Source organism: Acomys minous (genome assembly GCF_964271855.1).
Source record: "Acomys minous genome assembly, chromosome: 8".
Lineage (NCBI taxonomy): Eukaryota > Metazoa > Chordata > Mammalia > Rodentia > Muridae > Acomys > Acomys minous.
In genome coordinates this window covers 35,561,483-35,581,511 of record NC_140489.1, presented here as the reverse complement: position 1 = coordinate 35,581,511, position 20,029 = coordinate 35,561,483, and the positions used below count along the sequence as shown (strand labels likewise).

Below are 20,029 nucleotides of genomic sequence, written 5' to 3'. Positions count from 1 at the left end.
GTTGCGGCACACGCATAGTTTCCTCATGTTACACCTTTGTATCTCTTGCAACTCGTATTAATTTATGCCTATTTGGAAGCAGTAAATGCTCCCAGTTCTTGATCTCGCCCTTTCCCCACCCAAACTGCTAACACACACACACACACACACACACACACACACACACACACACACACACACACACACACACACACACACACACAGAGTCTGCACAAACTGTAGGCATTGTGGCTTTTCAACTACGCCTTAATTCTTCCAGGCCTACAACGTTAACGTCGGACAGTTTACCCCCAAATGTTTTTAGGTCTTGGACAAACGCCACAAACCCCAGCCAGGCAAGGTCTACCAATTCAGAATCTGGAAGACCGTTCCCCTTCAAGAGTGGTAACAGAGCTTCCCGGAGTCGGTCATGCGCGACTCAGAGGGGTCCCCTGGCGTGTACCCCGACCCCACCCCACCCCGCCCTACCCCACCCCACTCCCACCCCGGCCTGAGGCTGCATCTGCAAGCTTCTCCCGGGCGCCGACAGGAGGCGCCCGTGCGACCGAGGCGCTGCGCGTACCCGTGGGGACCGCTCCGCGGGCGGAGGGAGCGGGGGGAGGAGCCGTAGGGGGCGCGGCTTCCTCCGCGTCCTCCGGGGCGCCCGCTCGCCTGCTCCGCCGGGCCGGGGCTGGCGGCCGGCGGGGGTCGCGGCGGCCGAGGCGGCAGTGCTGGCGGACCGGGCTCGGGCTCGGAGCTCGGAGACAAGATGGCGGCGGCGCTCCGGAGCCCGGCCTCCTCCTCCTCCTCGCCGCTCTCCGCCCCGCCGCTCGCTGCCTCCTCCTCCGCCGTCTCCTCCTCCTCCTCCACCTCCTCGTGCAGCAGCACCAGCGAGCGCCGCGGCGCCGGGCCGCTCTCCCGGAGCTCGGGAGGGGGCTAGACCGGTCCGCGGGCGCGCAGGCGAAGAGGCCGAAGCTGGGGCCGGGGCGGGGACGGCGGCGGCGGCGGCGGCGGCGACGCCGGGTGGGGATGGGGTCGCAGACGCTGCAGATCCTCCGGCAGGGGGTGTGGGCCGCGCTCAGCGGCGGCTGGTACTACGACCCGCACCAGGCCACCTTCGTGAACGCGCTCCACCTCTACCTGTGGCTCTTTCTGCTCGGCCTGCCCTTCACGCTTTACATGGTGAGTGGGGGCGGGGACGCGCCGCGGCCGCTCGGCTGCTCCCCGGGGACCCGGGGGTCCGGGGGTCGCGCCCCTGTTCACCCCGTGCCCCGCGGTCCTGGCGGCGGGCGGACGCTCCCCCTCCCCCGTCCGCACCGCTCCGGGCCCACGGTTTCCCGTCTTTTCAGCACTTCCCGTCCCGCCGGTTCCCGGCCCGGGTCCCGCTTCCTCGCGCCTCGCGTGCGGGCCCTGCGTAACCGGCGCCCGAGGCCTTCCCTCGGAGTCCCCCCCGTCCTCCCCCGGGCCTTGGGCTACCTTCCTGTACGGCTCCCGGGGGCATCCTTGCCCGCACCTCGGCCCCGGCTGTGCGGAGCCTGCGGGGAGGCCGTGCGCGCTCCGCCTGGAGCAGAGTCGCGGGGTGTCTCGGTTCGTAGTCGCCTCCCGTGCTGGGGGAAACCCCAGGCGGGCTCGTGCCTCTGCAAACCGCTGATCGGTTGGGTGCGGGTTCCGTTCGGGTCAGCCCGGCGGCGAGGGGCTGGGGTGTTGCCAGGGCAGCGCTGCGGGCAGGGAGCGGGGAGATACGGGAACCTGGCTGGCATTTCACCCATTTGTTTGCGTTGGTTCAAGGCCTTAGACTGGCAAGGAAAAGGAAAGTGCCGCCTGTTGCTTGGTGCCCTAGGGCCAGTTTCTCTGAAGTGTTTTTGGTGTTCTGAGAGTTTTCCTTCTATAGCCAAGGCTGGCCCGAGATTCACTGTGCAGTCCAGGCCTCAGCAGTTGCTGGGATTACAAGCGTGAGCCATTTCTCCAGAGTGTTTTTTAAAAGGTGTTTTCCTGAAAGATGTTTGTTTGCACAGTTGTTCAAAAAAAAGCGATGGAGGGAAAACACTGTATAAGGTGGGACATTTGGGGAAAATAAAGGCTTCAATTTTTAAAGTAGGAAGGAAGGATAGGAACTTTTATTTTCACGGATTTTTCTACTACCTTGGTTGTTCTTCAAGGAGCTACAATAAAGGTGCTGCATTAGAAAATTCTGGAACAGGAGTATGAGAAGTGCCACAGTTAGGGCAGCCTCTTTGCTCAGTATCACTAATTGGCAGGAACATGCCTGGGGGGGAGTGTGTGTGTGTGTGTGTGTGTGTGTGTGTAAAATGTCACATTGTCAAGAGGATTCTGGTTTCTCATAGAAATGTGTTCGAAGGGACTTACACAAGCTGAAAGGAGCTATTTTTAAAATGTGCTGATGGCTCATTACAGGGCTTGTTCGGTCTTGTCAAATTCTGAAAATTTATCACTGAATGTTGTAATTTCAGTGCATTTCGTCCAGCCAGGTTCGTTTTGCATCAGTGTCCCATCCAGGAAGATGGTATCTTTAATGAGTGCGCAGCCCCAGGCTCACAGAGCTTTCAGAGCTGTCTTCTCCTGTTCTACCGGGTTGTAGGTTTAAGACAAAAATGATTATTGGGAGGTCAGGATTTGTTGCTGTGTGGTATATAAGGTTTGGGCATAAGCCTCTTTGTGGAATTATCAGAATCACTGAAGACATTAGAGGAAACGGAAAGCCATACATTGAGTTACCGGGAGTTTATTCAGTTAAACTTAATTCTCGAGTATTTGAGTGTCCACTACGTACTAGGTACTTTGCCAGCGTCTGGGAAAATAAAAGTGCTTCACTTCAACAAACGGCAATTTCATTCTTCCCGAAAATATAAAACCTCCCTTGTGTCTTCTCTTTCTCTTCACCCCCCAGTCCATGCACAAAGCTAGTGGGTCCATCACCCCCAAAGTCAGTCCTGGTTCAAGCCACCCTGTCCTACTGGGTGTTTGGGAGTCAGGGAGCTGGGGTGGTGGTGGTGGGTGGTGGGTGGTGGAGGGTGATGGAGGGTGATGGTGGGTGATGGTGGGTGATGTGGGTGGTGGTGAGTTGGGGTGATGGTGAGTGGTGGGTGATGGTGGTCGTTCTCAGTCTGTTTCTTGCTTCCCATGCACAGGGCAGAGGATTCTTTCAGACCCCGTGGCTCTTCTGCTTAGACCCGCTCTCCCTTTGCCTTTGCCCCATTCCCAGATCTATGTCGCCGCTGTGCCCTAGGCCAGCTGTACTTGTCTTCCTAGTCTGTGACGGGGGCTCTTCCTTTCCAGATGATTGTGTAGACTGCTTTGGTTAGGTTATTTCAGGTTTCTGGCATGTGAGGCTTTCTCTGATAAGTAACATAGCAGCTCCTGAATTCTTCTGCCTGCTTTCTAAACAACATTTTCTGCTGGCTGATACGTGTGCTTAGTGTCTGTCACCCTGTTACACTGTGTAAGCTAATAATAGACTCTAAGCTCAGACCAGGCAAGAGTTCCACTGCAGAGTGGAACGAACCAACAGTCGTCGCTGCATTCTGAGGACTTAGATCAGTCATGAGATGGTAAACCGACGACGGTTAGAAGTGAACAAGGCTCACTTTCCTTTAAAGTCTAGCCTGGGGAGCATTAGAACTGTGGGGATGATGGACGGGCAGGAGTTGATGGTCAGGGAAGCTAGCAAAGAGGTAGACAGTGTGACATACATATCCAAAGTAAAGCAACAGCTCACCTTGTGTATTAAAATCTCACCCATGGTTATTAGTCATGTGTTCTTCCAATAGTAGTTGCAGGTGATGTTGACTGACTGAGCATGTGTCAGGTTCTTAGCCCAGCTAAGTATCCTCATGGGCCTGAGCCACTGTGACTTAGGCACATATGTGAACTGGGATTTACACAGGGCACCCTATAGGCATAGGTGTACTTTGTGCATGTGGAAACACATACACATACACACACACACACACACACACATACACACACACACACACACACACCCCTTTTCTGTCTCTCAGTTTTTATAGGTCTTTCAGAGGGATAAGATACTGTTTCTGAAATTATAGTTCGAAGTAGTAAAAATCAGGATGAAAAGCTTCTACTTAATTGATTATCTTTTGTTTTCTTTGTTAACTCCTTTTATATTATTATAATGTACATGCCTTGTCATGTGTGAGTTTTTTTCTTTTTTGGTATAGGTAGTGTTTTTGTTGTTGTTTGTTTGTTTTTGATGAAAAGTTCACTGGAATGAATATTATCTTGATTTTTGAATCTTGGCTTTGCTGTCTTTGGGCAAAATTACCTTCCTGAACCTTGATTTGCCCATGTGCGACATATTTCATAAGTATTTTACAAGGAAATATTTATGAAATAAGTTAGTCATCTTCAGAATAGCCTTCAGTAAATGTCATTTCAGAGAATGTCTAATTAGAATTTCTATAATGCTGCATGACTAGAAGAGATTAGTTAGTTCTGAATTTACTGAGTGAAACAATTATTGTAGCTTCACATACAGTCTTCTTCTACAAAGAGTTACGTGTCTAGATGAAGTACATTAAAATGTATTTACGCTAAGATAGTCTGGGGGGTAAAATGTTATCTAACTTACATGGAGCCCTGGGTGCAGTTCTGGGCACCCCTCACCCTCCAGTCTGTTTATAGAAAAGGTTCTTAGATTATAGTTGACATCAAAAAGTACAGTGTTAAAAATGTGTACATGTACAAACCTGTTCTGGTTCAGAACATCTGGAGTGTGGTTCACCCATTTGCGTACTACATGCTAGGTACGTTCAAAGGACTTGATCAGTATACTCGTATACTTAAGTATAGCCTAGTCTTCTAAACCGGCACTCAGGTATCTTCATTACTGTCCTGAGGCATCTAAGAGCAGTCACGTCTAAACCATTCTAAAGGGCTTTAGGATGGCTCAGTGGTGCTGCTCCTCTTCCAGGGTGCCTGGGTTCTGTTCCCAGGCAGCTTGATTCTACATGACAGTTCACAACTGTCGGTAACTCCAGATCCAGGGCATCTGATGCCTCTTCCTGGGCATCTAAGGGCACCAGCCACACAAGTGATATACAGAGAAAGACTCAGGCAAGGCGCCCATACACATAAATTTTTTTAAAAAATTCTGAATTTTAAATGGATCCTTCATTCCAAAACTGACACACAAACAAGCTAGTGAACAAATGGAGGAGGAGGAACCTTTTCTCATTGATGTATATTGGTTAATGGTATAACGGGTACTGACTGCAGCATTCCCTTGCTCTTGCTACACACACACACACACACACACACACACACACACACACACACTCTCTCACAGTCGCGTTTGTCAGGCTGTTTTGTCTGCATTGTTTTATTAGCCATGTTACTGGTCTTTGGCATCTGTTCTTACCTCCTTACAACTCTTGGCATAAGCAGAAGTCTTAAGGTAGTTTATCCCACCCCCTTTTGTATTTATTGGTTTAAAATTTTGCTCATGTAATATATTTTGTTTATATTCTTTCCCCTCCTCCAACTCCTCCCAGATCCTTCTCCACATTTTTACCCGCTCAAGTAAATGTTCTTTCTCTCTCAAACAAAACAGAACAATCACCAAAACAAACCAAAAGCCAAAAACAAAAAAAACAAAAAAAGGCCGGGCGTGGTGGCACACGCCTTTAATCCGAGCACTCTGGAGGCAGAGGCAGACGGATCGCTGTGAATTCGAGGCCAGCCTGGTCTACAAAGTGAGTCCAGGACAGCCAAGGCTCCACAGAGAAACCCTGTCTCGAAAAACCAAAAAACAAACAAACAAACAACCCCCCCCAAAAAAACCCCAAAAGATAAAAAATACCAAAACAGAACAAGCATACACACAAACACATGGAGTCCATTTTGGGAGCAGGGGACCTGCTTTGGAGGGAGGTTGATATACCCAGTGTCAGGTCATCGTTGAAAACTGATTTTCCCTCTCACAGCAAGTATCGATCACAAATTGCTTCTTGGTTAGGGCTGGGACTTGGTGCCCACTACCCCTTCTCGGTGTTCAGATTTTGTCTGGTTGAAACTTGTACAGGTCTTGTGTGCTGTCCTGGTCTCTGTGAGTTCATATGTGCATCAGCTCTGCGGTGCTTGGAAGGCACTTTTTCCTTGGAGTTATCCGTAACCTCTAGCTCTTACAGTCTGCCTGCCTCCTCTTGGGCATAGATCCCAGGAAGGAATAGTTTGAAGACATCTTATTTAGGGCCGGCGCTCCACAGCTTCTTGTTCTGACATTGCCCACGTATGGGTCTGTATGTTAAGTATCATCCACTGCGAGAACAAGCGTATGAGGGTTGAACAATGATGCACTGGTCTGTGGATATAGTAATGTGTCATTAGGAATCATTTATATGTGCAGTTAGCAGAATAGCAGTAGTAAGTTTTCCCCCTAGGGCCTATGACATTTTTAGTTTCAGGTTCTTGGCTACTTTTGCAGTGTCAGGTATGAAGTTCCATTTTATTTTTTTATTTTTAAAAAAGATTTATTTATTATTTATACAGTATCCTGCCCACACGTGTGCCTTCCCACCACAAGAAGGCACCAGATCTCATTACAGGTGGTTGTGAGCCACCATGTGGTTGCTGGGAATTGAACTCGGGACCTTCGGAAGAGCAAACGGTGCTCTTAACCTCTGAGCCATCTCTCCAGCCCTTAAGTACGATTTTAAAACGTAGCTGGTTACTTCCATAACAGTTGTGCCACTATTGCACCAGGTTGTTATTGTAGGTCACTGGGGTTATAACTGGATGATGATGATGATTACTTCTCTCTCCGTCGCAACACTGAAGTTAGTTACAAGTGAAGCTACTAGTTGGGCACCAGCTCCATCTCTCCATTTTCCATGACATGGTATCTTCAACAATAGGGTCTTAACATCAGGTTGTGAAGAGTAACCAATAGCATTGGCCAGTAGTTTTTTTCTGGGGGTGTCTGTGGGACCCTTTTGGCCAGCTACTTAACAAGACATAACCTGTTCCTGGTACTGGAGATTTTATTTGTAGTTAAGCTGTCTAGTTGGGCCATTGTCTCTCCCACTGTATGCTAACTTGATTAAAATTCATTTTGTCTATGTTTGTATTTCAGGAAGTTTTTGTAGCAGTAGGCTTGCACATAGCTTTTCAGAGGGCCTTTACTGTTAGTCATCTCTCTCCACACTCCCTCCTTTATCCTTTCCTCCAGTCCTCGCCCCTGTTCATCTTCCTGGTCTAGTTTCTCCTTTATCTCTTTATAACACTATTTTCTATTTCTCTTCCTTGGAAGACCCTCTCCTCCTGTTCCTGACGTCCTCTGTGGTTATTTGGATTGAAACACATATCTAAAGCTTAAAAACTAGCATCCGCATATGAGAAAACATGCAGTGTTGTCTTTCTGGGTCTGAATGACCTTACCTAGTATTTTTGTACAGCTACCATAGAAATCAGTGTGGAGGGTCCTCAGAAAGCTGAAACTTGACCTACTTTGGCATATACCCAAAGGACTGTATACCTTACTGCAGAGATGCTTGTTCATCCGTGTTCACTGCTGCTTTATTTGCAAGAGCCAGGAATTAGAAACAGGCTAGATACCTGCCCATCAACTGATGAATGAATAATGAAAATGTGGTACATTTACACAATGGAATATTACCCAGCTGTTATGAAAAATAGTTAAGAAATTTGCAGGTAAATGGATGGAGCTAGAAATAATAAACTTCTCCCTTTTAATATCTTTGCATGATTTACCTTGGCGATGAGAGTAAAAATCAAGCATCTTTACCAAGGCCGCACCAAAGCCAACTCTGCCTTTACCTACAGGTTGCGCAGTTTCCCCCATGCTAGAATCATGTGTCCTCCTTTCTTTCAGTTCAGCCTGCTAAGCTACTTCCTCTTACAGGAGCTTTGCACCTGCTCTGTCTTCTGAAAGGAGTCTCTTCCCGCCTCTTGTTCTCAGGCTGCCTGTTCCTAATTGTTTAGGGCTTGAGTTTCACCTCACAGAGGCCTAACCCCTTAACTTAAAACAGCATCTTTCTTTTCATCACTTCATCTTGTCAGTTTTTTTCATGGTTCTCCATAACCATGTGTTTGTCTCTGTTTACATGTTACTGCCACAGTGGATTATGGCTTCAGTGAGGCAGGGGCCAGGCGTGATATATATTGAGTATCTTCTCTAAATAAGTGTTTGCCGATTGAAAACTGCATTACACAAGTGAGCCTTGGAGGAGCTGAGTGCAGAAGGGAAGTGTTGTAGGAGGCTGCATTGTATGGCAGCTGTGTGTAGAGTTAGTTTCAGCGGCTGCAAGTTAAACCAAATGCCAGAATGACTCCGGAAAAGCTTGTCACTCAGAGTGCAGCAACTTGTGGGGTTTGTGTGTACAGCCTTGTATACTTACACATATGTAAAGTAGTGTGTGCTAAGTACCCTGTGGAGTGATTATCATAAATTAATCCTTCTCAGGAAATTTATGGTTCTGACCTTTTCCTAGCTGCTGTCACTATTCATTTTTGTAGTTGATCCTCATTGTCTATAAAGTGAAGATTTCTTTGAATCCTTTCAGCCCTGAGTCCCAAAGAATCAGAAAGTTTAAAGAGTAATAAAATCTTATCCAGAAGTTCTCTTGAGATTGGTGCCTTTAGAACCCTGGCTCCTGGGGGCTGCGATGTCATTCATTTGTCAGTATGTTTATGTAGTATAGCCTGATACCCTGTGTTCAACCCCTAGCACTGCATAAGCCAGACCTGGGGTTACAAGACTATAACCTAACATTGAGGAGGCAGAGGCAGAAGGATTTCCAGTTCAGGGTCATCCTCAACTTTAGAGAGCTTGAGCCAGCCTGAGCTTTGTGAGATCCTGCCTCAAAATTGTTAATTAATTAATTAATTAATTAATTAAAATGTAATATAACCCTTTATCTAATGAGTCTTCTCCAATGCTTAGGAGTGGTCTAGACATGTCTGTAACTAACTGTCTTAGTTACTGTTCTGTTGCTGTGAAGAGACACCATGACCATGGTAAATAACTCTCATAAGAGAAAGCATTTACTTTAATTAGGGCTTGCTTAGTTCATTTTCATCATGGCAGCAGACAGGTGGCAGGCACGGTGCTGGCAAGGTAGGTGAGAGCTACTGCATCGTGGTCCAAAGGCAAAGAAAGAGTAAGACTGGGCCTGGCATGGGCTTTTGGAACCTGGAAGCCCACCCCCAGTGACATACCCCATCAAGGCCACTGCTACTCCTTCTCTTCCTGTCAATACAGCTTCGCTCTGGTGATGAAGCATTCAGATATATGGGCATGTGGAGGCCAGTCTTCTTTCTTTCTTTTTTCTTTTTCTTTTTTCTTTTTTTTTTTTTAGAAATCCACCTGTCTCTGCCTCCTGAGTGCTGGGATTAAAGGCTTGTGTTTGTGTCACTACTTCCGGCTAAAAATGGCAAAGTTTGAATGTTCAAAACATGAGCAGAAAACAAACTATACCACACTTACTCTATAGGCATCCCCTTGAGCAATTGGACAGACACAGGAATGTACAAAGAAAGGCATGGAACTGAAGACCAGAGACCAAGTGGATAGCATTAACTTCTTTCAACTCCTCTATTTAAAAGATTCTCATTAGCAAATGCCGGAAATGTTAGCTTGTCAAGCCAGTGAAGTGACAGACTTCATGGTTACATCTTTCTGCTCACAGACTGGAAAAGAAACAGAAACCCTGCTAGTTTTAACAACAGCTAAATGGTTTTATGGCTTACAGTGGTTTCTGAAATGGTGCAGAGCATTGCATCTATCACAAAACACATCAGGGAGCTCACAACTGCTGGTAACTCTACTCCAAGGGATCCAGTGTGGGCACCTGTATACCCATGAACACTCCCTGTCCCTCTCTCTCTCTCTCCTCCCACCCCTACCCCACCCCATATACTCTTTAAAAAATGGGCCGGTTTGCCTTGCAGTGTTTCAGAACCTCCTGTTTCCTCTTGAGTGTGTCTTAGGGATGTTTCCATGAGGGAACATGACTTAACAGCACTGAAAGAAGTTAGAGTAGGGTGCGCCGGGCTGAGGAAAGCCTTTTCTTGATTAAAGATCATACAGTTTATTTTCACTTTTTAGCTCTTAAAAAAACTTCAGCATGAATATTCTTGTGGTTAAGTAGTGTAGCTTTTTGGTCTAAATTCCTAGAAATAGGTACAGGTGAATGCTGATGGAGGAGGAGCTCAAGGTTGAGGTCCATCTTGTAGGAGCTGTGTAACATGCTTGAAGTACAAGATGTTTGCTTTTGAGAGTGAGGGAGGAGATGCAGAGGGTAGCAGGTCTGAGCAAGATTCAGATGTGGGATGCTTTTCTCTCCTGAACGGGGAGTGAATTGACTGCTGAAGTAGGATTGCTGCCATGTTGAGGGCGTCATTGAGACGAGAGAACTTGGGCTCAGAATGTTGAATAGGAGTGTGCAGGAGAGAAATATGGGGCACATCTTATTTATTTGAAGTTATCGATATAGATACTGTGTTGTAGAGAGATCCTATAGTAAGAATTGTTTTATTTTTTAAATTTTTTAAATTTTTTTCTCCTTTATTAATTTATTCTTGTTATATCTCAATGGTTATCCCATCCCTTGTATCCTCCCATTCTTCCCTCCCTCCCATTTTCCCCTTATTCCCCTCCCCTATGACTGTTCCTGAGGGGGATTACCTCCCCCTGTATATGCTCATAGGGTATCAAGTCTCTTCTTGGTAACCTGCTGTCCTTCCTCTGAGTGCCACCAGGTCTCCCCCTCCAGGGGACATGGTCAAATGTGAGGCACCAGAGTATGTGAGAAAGTAATATCCCACTCTCCACTCTACTGTGGAGAGTGTTCTGTCCATTGGCTAGATGGAATTCCCGAAATTTGTGGATAAATGGATTGAGCTAGAAATGATCATAATGAGTGAGTTAACCCAGAAGCAGAAAGACTCAAATGGTATATACTCACTTATATCTGCATATTAGCCCAAGGGGCATGTCCCACGAAAGCCTTCACTTACCAGGAAACTGAGACAGAGGGGAGGACATTCTAGTGGGACTCTAGATGAGAGAAGCATGGGAGAATGGCAAAGTAGAAGGATCCAGAGGGTCCTAGAAACCTACAAGTGGAACATTATGATAGGCAGATTTGGGCTCAGGGGTCCCGCTCAAACTAAGGCACCAGCCAAGGACAATACAGGCGGTAAACCTTAAACCCCTACCCAGATCTAGCCAAGAATTGTTTTCTTTAAAAACAAAGAAATGTTATGTGAATATGTTTTTGTTTTAATCCTAGGCGTGGGATATGGGGCTGCTTCAGGTTGTCCACGGCTGCTAACTATGGTTTGTCTCATGCTCTGGCAGGGGTGTGATTTTGCCAGCTGAAGATAGTTTACTGTAGGCTTAGATTTTCCAAAATTTACTTTATTTATGGTCCTTAAATGCTTCTATCTCCCTTCTAACCCACCAACCAGAGGTAGGGGAGAAAGAAGGTTAACAGATCTGAGCCCCATTTCTTAATTGGGTTATTTAGTTTGGTGATGTTTAATTTCTTGAGCTCTTTATATAATTTGGATATTGGTCCTTTGACAGATGTAGGGTTGATGAAGATCTTTTTCCAGTCTGTAGGCTGTTGCTTTGTTCTATTGACAGTGTCTTCTGCCTTATAGAAGCTTCTCAGCCTCATGAGGTCCCATTTATTAATTGTTGACCTTAGAGCTTGGGCTGTTGGAGTTCTGTTCAGGAAGTTGTCTTCAGAATTCTCAACAGAGGAATATGGAATGGCTGAGAAACACTTAAAGGAATGCTCAACGTCCTTAGTCATCAGAGAAATGCAAATCAAAACAACTCTGAGATTCCACCTTACACCTATCAGAATGGCTAAGATAAAAAACTCAAGTGACAGCATATGCTGGCGAGGATGTGGAGAAAGGGAAACACTCCTTCATTGCTGGTGGGAGTGCAAACTTGTACAACCACTTTGGAAATCAATCTGGCACTTTCTCAGAAAATTGGGAATAGGGCTACCTCAGGACCCAGCTATTCCACTCCTTGGAATATACCTAAAAGATGCTCCACCACACAACAAGGACATATGCTCAACTATGTTCATAGCGGCCTGATTTGTAATAGCCAGAACATGGAAACAACCTAGATGTCCCTCAGTCAAAGAATGGATAAAGAAACAGTGGTACATTTACACTATGGAATACTGCTCAGCTATTAAAAAACAAGAAAATCCTGAAATTTGCAGGAAAATGGATGGAACTAGAAATGATCATTCTGAGTGAATTAACCCAGACCCAGAAAGATACACATGACATATACTCACTTATATTTGGACACTAACACAACAGAGATGTCCCTGAAAGTCTTCACTTAGCTGGAGATTGGGATAGATATTGGGACTTCCTATTGGGACTCTAGGTGTGAGAAGTAAGGAAGAATAGGGAAATAGAAGGATCCAGAGGGTCCTAGAAACGTGCAAGAAGACCATTAAGGCTGGCAGATCTGGAACCAGAGGCCTCTGCTCAAACTACTATACCAACTAAGGACAATGCATGCACATTCTCCACAGCTATGTGGAGAGAGGGGACTGACTGTGACATGAACTCTGGTGCCCCCTATTTGACCACTTCCCCTTGGTGGGGAGACCTGGTGGCACTCAGAGGAAGAGTAAGCAGGCTACTAGGATAAGACCTGATAGGCTGTGATCATATGGTAGGGAAGGAGGTTCCCTCCTGTAGCAGACCTAGGGGAGGGGAAATAGGGTGAAAGAGGAAGGGAGAACAGGAAGATACAAGTGAGGGAATAACAACTGAGATGTAATCTGAATAAATTACTTAAATTTTTAAAAAGGAATTTAAAAAAAAAAAAAGGAAGGTTAATAGAAAAAAGAGGGCTGTGGACCTGTTTAGAAGTAGTTTCTTGGGGGTGATTCTACTCTTTATTGTCAGGACCAACCAGCAGTCCAGTCCAATAGCAAATGCCAGACAGCAACACAAGTCAGTAGTGGCGGCACGGTCCAGCAGAAACAGTAAGGCTCTGCCCCATCAGCACAGGTCAGTGGAAGTGGCCAGAGTTAGCAGCAGTACCATGCCAGACGGTCTTTGGCCTGTTTCTCTTTACAAAGCGAAGACCAGTGAGCACCAGTGAAGTGTTGCTCAGCATAGCAATGCAAAAGCGTTGTCTCACTGTCTGTGGGGTTCTGTTTATATTCTTTCTAAACATCAAAGCCCTCTCGTGTCTGTTTTCAGCAAAGCATCACATGCCCTCTCACAAGGCAGCTTCTAGAAAAACATCACATGACACAACAGTTTTTAAGGACACCAGAAACTTCTGATTCATAACCCCCTTTCTGTTTTAAAAAAAACTGTCTTTTTCTCTAACATTAACAATCTACACATAATATAATTATTAGAACCATAAAACTAGAGCTTCACATCACAGTTTAAACAAACAATAGTCAAAACAGCCATACATTTCTATCAGTAAACAATAGATAAACAAAATAAATTTCTGTTAAGATACAGTAATTGAAACAACCTTAAATTTCTATCAATATATAATAGTTAAAATAACTATAAAGTTCTATCAGTATACATTAATTCATATCAAAGTAAAATATTTAAAACTAGTATATTCTACTTTATTAACTTTTTAAATTCCTAAGCATTTATTTTTGTTATTATTATTCCCATTTTTCCTCTTTTTCCTCACCATTAGATAAGAGATAAAGCAAAGCTGGGTAGTGGTGCGCACGCCTTTAATCCCAGTACTTGAGAAGCAGAGGCAGGAGGATCTCTGTGAGTTGTAGGCCAGACCGGTCTACAGAGTGAGTCCAGGACAGCCAGAGCTGTTACACAGAAAAATCCTGTCTCAAAAATACCAAGAAGAAGAATAAGAACCGCCCCCCCCCCAAAAAACACAAATAGAGGAGTGAGATCCTTGATTTAACTTTGTTTCCTCCCTGACCATAACCAATAACAACCAACTATCCTAGATGATAACAAACAACCATATACATTAAACAACAAAAAACAAACAAACAAAAAACCATCCACCTTTTGGGAATAGGGGAGTCATGTTCTTAAAATTACTTGTTTGGAGACAAAGATATCTCTTTTGGGTACCCTATGAAAATTGAGATATTGGCCAAATCCTGGGAAAGCTAGCTGTATCTTTTTCTGTTCAGTGTCTGTGTTGTCTGTCCAGTCTCTGTGTTATCAGTCATTTGAGCTAGTCCTGTAGTTGATTTGCTTGCATCTTTTGGAGAAACCAGTAACTGAGACAGTCTATGAGAGAATCACCTGGGCTCTTTGCTTTGTGAAGACATTAATGTCTCAGCTGATAAGAGGTTTTCCCTGATCAAGTCTAATCTTTATAAGTTTTGTTGACAACCAAATTTTTTCATTCCCTGTAAATACATAAACAAACCACAACCTCACCTTAAAACTGTTGAAGGTTTCCAGTCTAATGCCAACACATCCTTATAGTATATTGGTTGGTCCAGGTCCTCAGTGTTTTCAATAACACAGTTTCTCTCAGCCGCTGTTGTTCTTTTTCATCAACATTAAGAAAATTTAGAGTTAACAAAGCATTATTTGGTTTGTCCCTGGGGGTCTTAACTCTTCCTTTTTGTTTAATAAGCATCTCTTTTAAGGTACAGTTGGCTCTTACTATAATTGTTTGTCCTGTGGGATTGTGTGGTATACCAGTAATATGATTTATATTGTAATATGCTTAATCTTATTGGATACATATGTGAGAACATTATCACTTTTAATTTGTGCAGGTATCCCCATAATTGCCATTATTTCCAATACATATGCAGTTACACAGTCAGCCTTTTCAGAACTTAAAGCAGCTGTCTATTGAAACCCTTTGTACATGTCAGTGGTATGGTGTATATACCGTTGTTTTCCAAATTATGCAAAATGAAACATTGCTTTTGGTACCCCTAGAATTACTACTAGCAGGTAGGAATTTGGTTGTATAGAGAACAAGGAGGGCATGTTTTTATTATTATTTCTTTGGCTTGTTGCCAAGTGATAAACATTTTTTTCCCTTTAAACCTTTCCTGTTAACATGATGTTTCTCATTATATTTTGAGGCTTCTAACACATTTCCTATTAGTGATTGGTTAATTTTCTCATTTCCTTGTGCTAATGGACCTGGCAAACCTGTATGAGACCAAATATGAGTAATGTATAGTGGATAGTTTCTACTTCTGATGGTCTGTTACAATAGCATAAATAATGAAGTTAATTCTGAGTTATCAGGAACAAATTCAGCAGTTACTATATGCAAAACAACTCTTTCTGCATATAAAGAATCAGTAATTATATTAATAGATTCAGAAAAATCTTAATAGCACCATAAAAATTACATACAATTCTGATTTTTGAACTGAAGTATATGGGCTTTTGGTCACCTTGCTTATTTTGTCTGAGTTATAACCTGCCATTCCCATCTTGTTTGTATCAGTATAGAATGTGGTGCCTCTTGAATTGGTGGTTTCTTTACAATATGTGGAAGAATCCAATTAGTTCTTTTTATAAATTGTATATGTTTGCTTTCAGGTATTTGTTATTAATTTTTCCCAAGTAGTTACTATAAGCTCTTTGCAATCTTCATTGATTACCCATAATGACATAATCTCAGAATTAGTAAGAGGTACTACAATTTTGGCTGGATCTGTTCCTGATAATTGACATATTATTATTCTACCTTTTATAATTAATTGAGAAGTCTTTTCTATATATGTCTTCAGTTTTTTTCTTTGTTTATGTGCTGGGAAAATCCATTCTTGGGCTGGAGAGATGGTTCAGAGGTTAGGAGCACTGACTGCTCTTCCAGAAGTCCTGAGATCAATTCCCAGCAACCATATGGTGGCTCACAACTATCAATAATGTGATCTAATGTCCTCTTCTGGTATGCAAGTGTACATGTGGGGAGAGCGTTGTATACATAATAAATAAAATAAATCTTGGAGAAAAAAAAAGAAAATCCATTCCATAATACTATCTTCCCTTTGTATAATGAACCCAGTAGGAGAATGAATTGCAAGTCAAAATGACCAAAATACAAGCAAGTTTAAGATCAATTTGACCAACATGTCTTGCAGCCTTTGTTCTACAAGAGGTAACTCTTTTTCTGCTTTAGCTGTACGACATCTTGGTCTGTTTAAATGTGAATGTTCTTATAATGTTTGAAACAAATTACTTAATTCATAAATACTTAATCCAATTGTAAGCGTCAGCCAGTTAATATCCCCCATTAATTTTTGAAAATCGTTAAGAATTTGCAATTGGTCACTATGGATCTGTACCTTTGATGGTCAAATTTTTTTTGTTGACTGATTTTATAGCCCACATAAGTGAATCTCCTTTTTGCATTTTTTTCTGGAGCAATCTGTAACCCCCAGCATGGTGGAATTATTTGTGTTTCCTTAACATTTTCTTTAAAGTATCTTCATTAGAATCAGCCAATAGAATATCACCCATGTAATGATAAATGATAGATTGAAGAAATTACCTATGAATTATTTCTAATGGTTATCGCACAAAATATTGACATAAAGTTGAACTATTTAACATTCTCTGTGGAAGTACCTTTCAATGGTATCTTTTTGTTGGACTACTGTTCTTCAGAGTAGGTACTGAGAAAACAGACCTTTGCCTATTCTGCTCATGCAAAGGTATTGTGAAAAAACCATCTTTTAAGTCAGTCATTGTTATTAAAGGCCATGACCTAGATAACAAAGAAGGTAAAGGAAGTCCAGGCTGTAAAGGACCCGTTGGTTGAATTACCTATTCACTGCTATTAATCTCTTATCATCCTCCATTTTTCTGATTTATTTTTTACAACAAACAAAGGCGAATTCCATGTAGTGAGCCTCCAGCTGCTCTTTTTTAAGTGCCTGCAGTTTTTCTTCTGTTACAGGCCACTGGTCTTGCCACACAGGTCTGTTTGATAACCGTGTTAGGGGCAAGGCTGTTGGATTGTCAGCAGTGACCCCTCTTATAAATTTGGAACCTCAATCCTTGTAATGTTCTGTGTGTGGACAATGGGCACAGCTTGTGATTGTTCCTGATCGCCCGAATCAATACCTTTTCCAGGAGCACTTACCAAAGCTTACACTTGCAATTCCAGGGACTCATGAGAGGGTATAAATCCCTAGAGGGCCTGGGGTAGTTGCTGCTCCTCCTGCTGCTGCCACCCTGCTTACTCCTGCTTACTCCTGCTGCTGTTGCTGGATTGCTGGGTTTTCTGGGTTGTTGGATTGCTGGATTTGATGGGTTGATGGGTTGATGGGTTGATGGGTTTTCTGGGTTGTTGGATTGCTGGTTGCTAGTTGGAGATATCTTGCCCAGGGAGATCAAATTTATTGACCAAGGTACTAATGCTCCTAATCATCAGGAAGTAGTCTAATGATATTGCCCCCCCCCCATTTCCCCTCTAACCTTCTTCATCTCCTACCTAGTGTTAAGGATTGGAATGGATAGGGTATTGTAGGACGGTAGGAAAAGAACCCAATGAAGTAGCCAAGAGTCTGGCCACGGATGCTAAAACTAATTAAGAAGAAAATATCTTTGGACAGAACTCCAAGACCCAGTAGCGCCTAAAAATGGCAAAGAAGATTAATAATGGCAGGAAAATATAGAAGAAGAGAGCCAAAAGAAAGAATATTTTCAAAAGAAGAGACTGGACAGAGTTTGCCAAGTTGTGCTCCAAAGGTTAATGGTGCCGTAAGTCTCCCTACGTGTGTGGGGAACATTGCCTAGGAGGCTCTTGTCACCCCTACTCAGCTCTTTCCAACACAGCTGGCATTGTTTTAAGCTGCTTAGTCAATGGAATATTGAATAAAACATTTCAGTAACATTTTTTCTTTGATTATAGCAAGACTTTTTCCAAAGGACCTTTTAATTCAAACTTAGTCCCAATTAAAGCTCTTTGCTGCACTGATACGCATCACACGGCAGCTTTGATCTGTGTTTTCCCTAGTTTTGTCCTCAGATAAAAGTGGGTACAAGATTGCTTCATTATGTTATTTGCTTGCATTAAGTCAAATGATTTTTCCTTGTCTCTGTGTGTAGCCGAGGAAGGTGAGAAGCATTTGGTAGGCATGCTTGGACCCCTTCCTACAAGAGTAGCCAGGAAAGCCAAGAGCCCAGCAAGCAGTCTGTAGCCCTCCCCTCGATTTGTAATTGTGTAGGTGAGCTTTACCATAGATAGTGGAATGAGTGTTGGGGTGCTGATTCCCTCAGGTGCCCCTGGAAAGCTGGGGTGTACCTGTGTGTTCTTTGTTAGAACTGGGAAGCCGCTGGCACTTCTCCTTGGTCTTGGGGCCTGAGCCTCTCAGAACTTACACAGTTGATACCAGATTCTTGCTTTGTGTTAAGATAAAAAAGAAAAGGAAACCCAGGGAAAGGAAACCCTTTCCTTTTTGAGGTTTTCCGGTAGGGGGAAAGAAAGTCCTATTCTGTAGAGCTTTGTGTAACCAAGTAGAACTGCAAGTAGCCAGGAAACCTCATCACAATTTGAGAAGCATGAGTCATGGAACTTGCCCCTCTTCCTCCCCCCCCCCACTATCCCCCCCTACAGTGTCATCTAGACAAAAGCTAAACAGCCCAGCTGCCTATTATCCTCCTTACAGCTCTCCATTCTGGCATAATTATAGAAAAGTTATAGTGCAATTTCTTTTTTCTTTTCTTTTCTGTGTGTGTGTGTGTGTGTGTGTGTGTGTGTGTGTGTGTGGCGGGGGGGGGGGGGAGGGAGGGGCGGGGTGTTTCTCTGTGTAGCCTTAGCTGTCCTGGACCAACTTTGTAGAACAGGCTGGCCTCGAACTTGCAAAAAGATCCACCTGCCTCTGCCTCTCCAAATGCTGGGTTTACAGATGTGTGCCACCATGCCTCGCGGCTTCCTTGTATGTTGCATGCCACAGTGTGTTTATCAAATGAAGACATTAGCATTGGTACAGGATATTAATGGATCATCGTCTTGTGTGGATTTTGCCAGTTACCTTTGCTCCTCCAGGACTGATCCCAGACCTCTGTGTTATATCATCTTAAACTGCTGTTTTTCATTCTCTTCCCCCTAAAAGCCTGGATTGTAGTCTTTGAGGGCTTGTATAATTTTTAACAATTTTCCAAATATATGTTTTCAGAGATTTTGTGCCTCTGAAAGATACATCTTAAGTGGAGAGAAAGGAATAGTCTGAGTATTTTTGAATTGTATGCTGCCGTCAGACATGTGACATATGCAGAATTGTACACAGTGAAGACTCCAAAACGAAGTCTTGATACCTTGCGGGCACCCGTGTCTTCTATATGAAGTGCCCTCCCCCTCCTCCCCCCCCCCCCCCCGCTTTAATTTATAAACTAAAGGTGATGAAACTAGGGTATGGCTGATCTCTTTGGTGTCCTGAAGTGTTGTCCTAGGATGCTTCATGCAGGGGTAGTCCACATATGCAAGGGTGATCGTACCTGCAGGGGGTGCTCTGCCTGCCGGATGCTGGGTCTCCGTGAGCTTTGTTCTTTGTGCTGTCTGGTTTTGTAAGCTTCCTACCAGGCAAATGGAGCTTTGTTCTGAAGAAAAGAGTGTTCATTAAAAGAGTATATGCTTTTGGGTATAATGTTTTACTGTTGTCAAGTATTATATTGTTGTATATTTAGTGTAGATTGGCTTCTCAGTGAGTCACTTTTTAAATGTAAGACACTGGTTTGTGCTGTAAGAGCACCACCTTGGGAAAGTATCTGAGACAGTCAAAGAAGATAAAAGCAGACCATTAAGTAAGTGCAACAGAGCCAGGTAGCGTTCGCGCTCAGCCTGGTTTTCTTTGTTAGGCTACAGTTGTGCTGTCTTGGACATCATCCCCACAAGCACCCCTGACCTCATGCAGAACACAGTGAGCTTCGCAGGTGATAAATAGAGGTTCCAAAATTGTTTTCCTTTTGGTATTTTTGGTAACATGAAATCCTCAATTGGAAGATGTTTTGAAAAGATAAAAAAGTATAGCTAATCTAAAAAGATTGTATATTATTAAAAATACAT

At 43.9% G+C, this 20,029-nt stretch overlaps 1 protein-coding gene across 5 annotated transcripts in view; it reads left to right on the top strand.

Moving 5' to 3' along the window:
* Window positions 1–534: 534 nt before the first annotated feature.
* Window positions 535–20,029, top strand: part of PCNX1 (pecanex 1) — a 154,656-nt gene continuing 135,161 nt past the window's right edge. For 2 of the 5 annotated variants that reach the window (XM_084792042.1, XM_084792041.1), the window contains exon 1: window positions 537–1,161. In XM_084792042.1, coding sequence (XP_084648168.1) covers window positions 1,009–1,161 — 153 coding nt within the window. In that variant the 5' untranslated portion in view covers window positions 537–1,008. Of the gene's footprint in view, window positions 1,162–20,029 lie in introns of all 5 variants that reach the window. The other 3 variants (XM_084792043.1, XM_084792040.1, XM_084792044.1) reach the window with 3 other exon arrangements.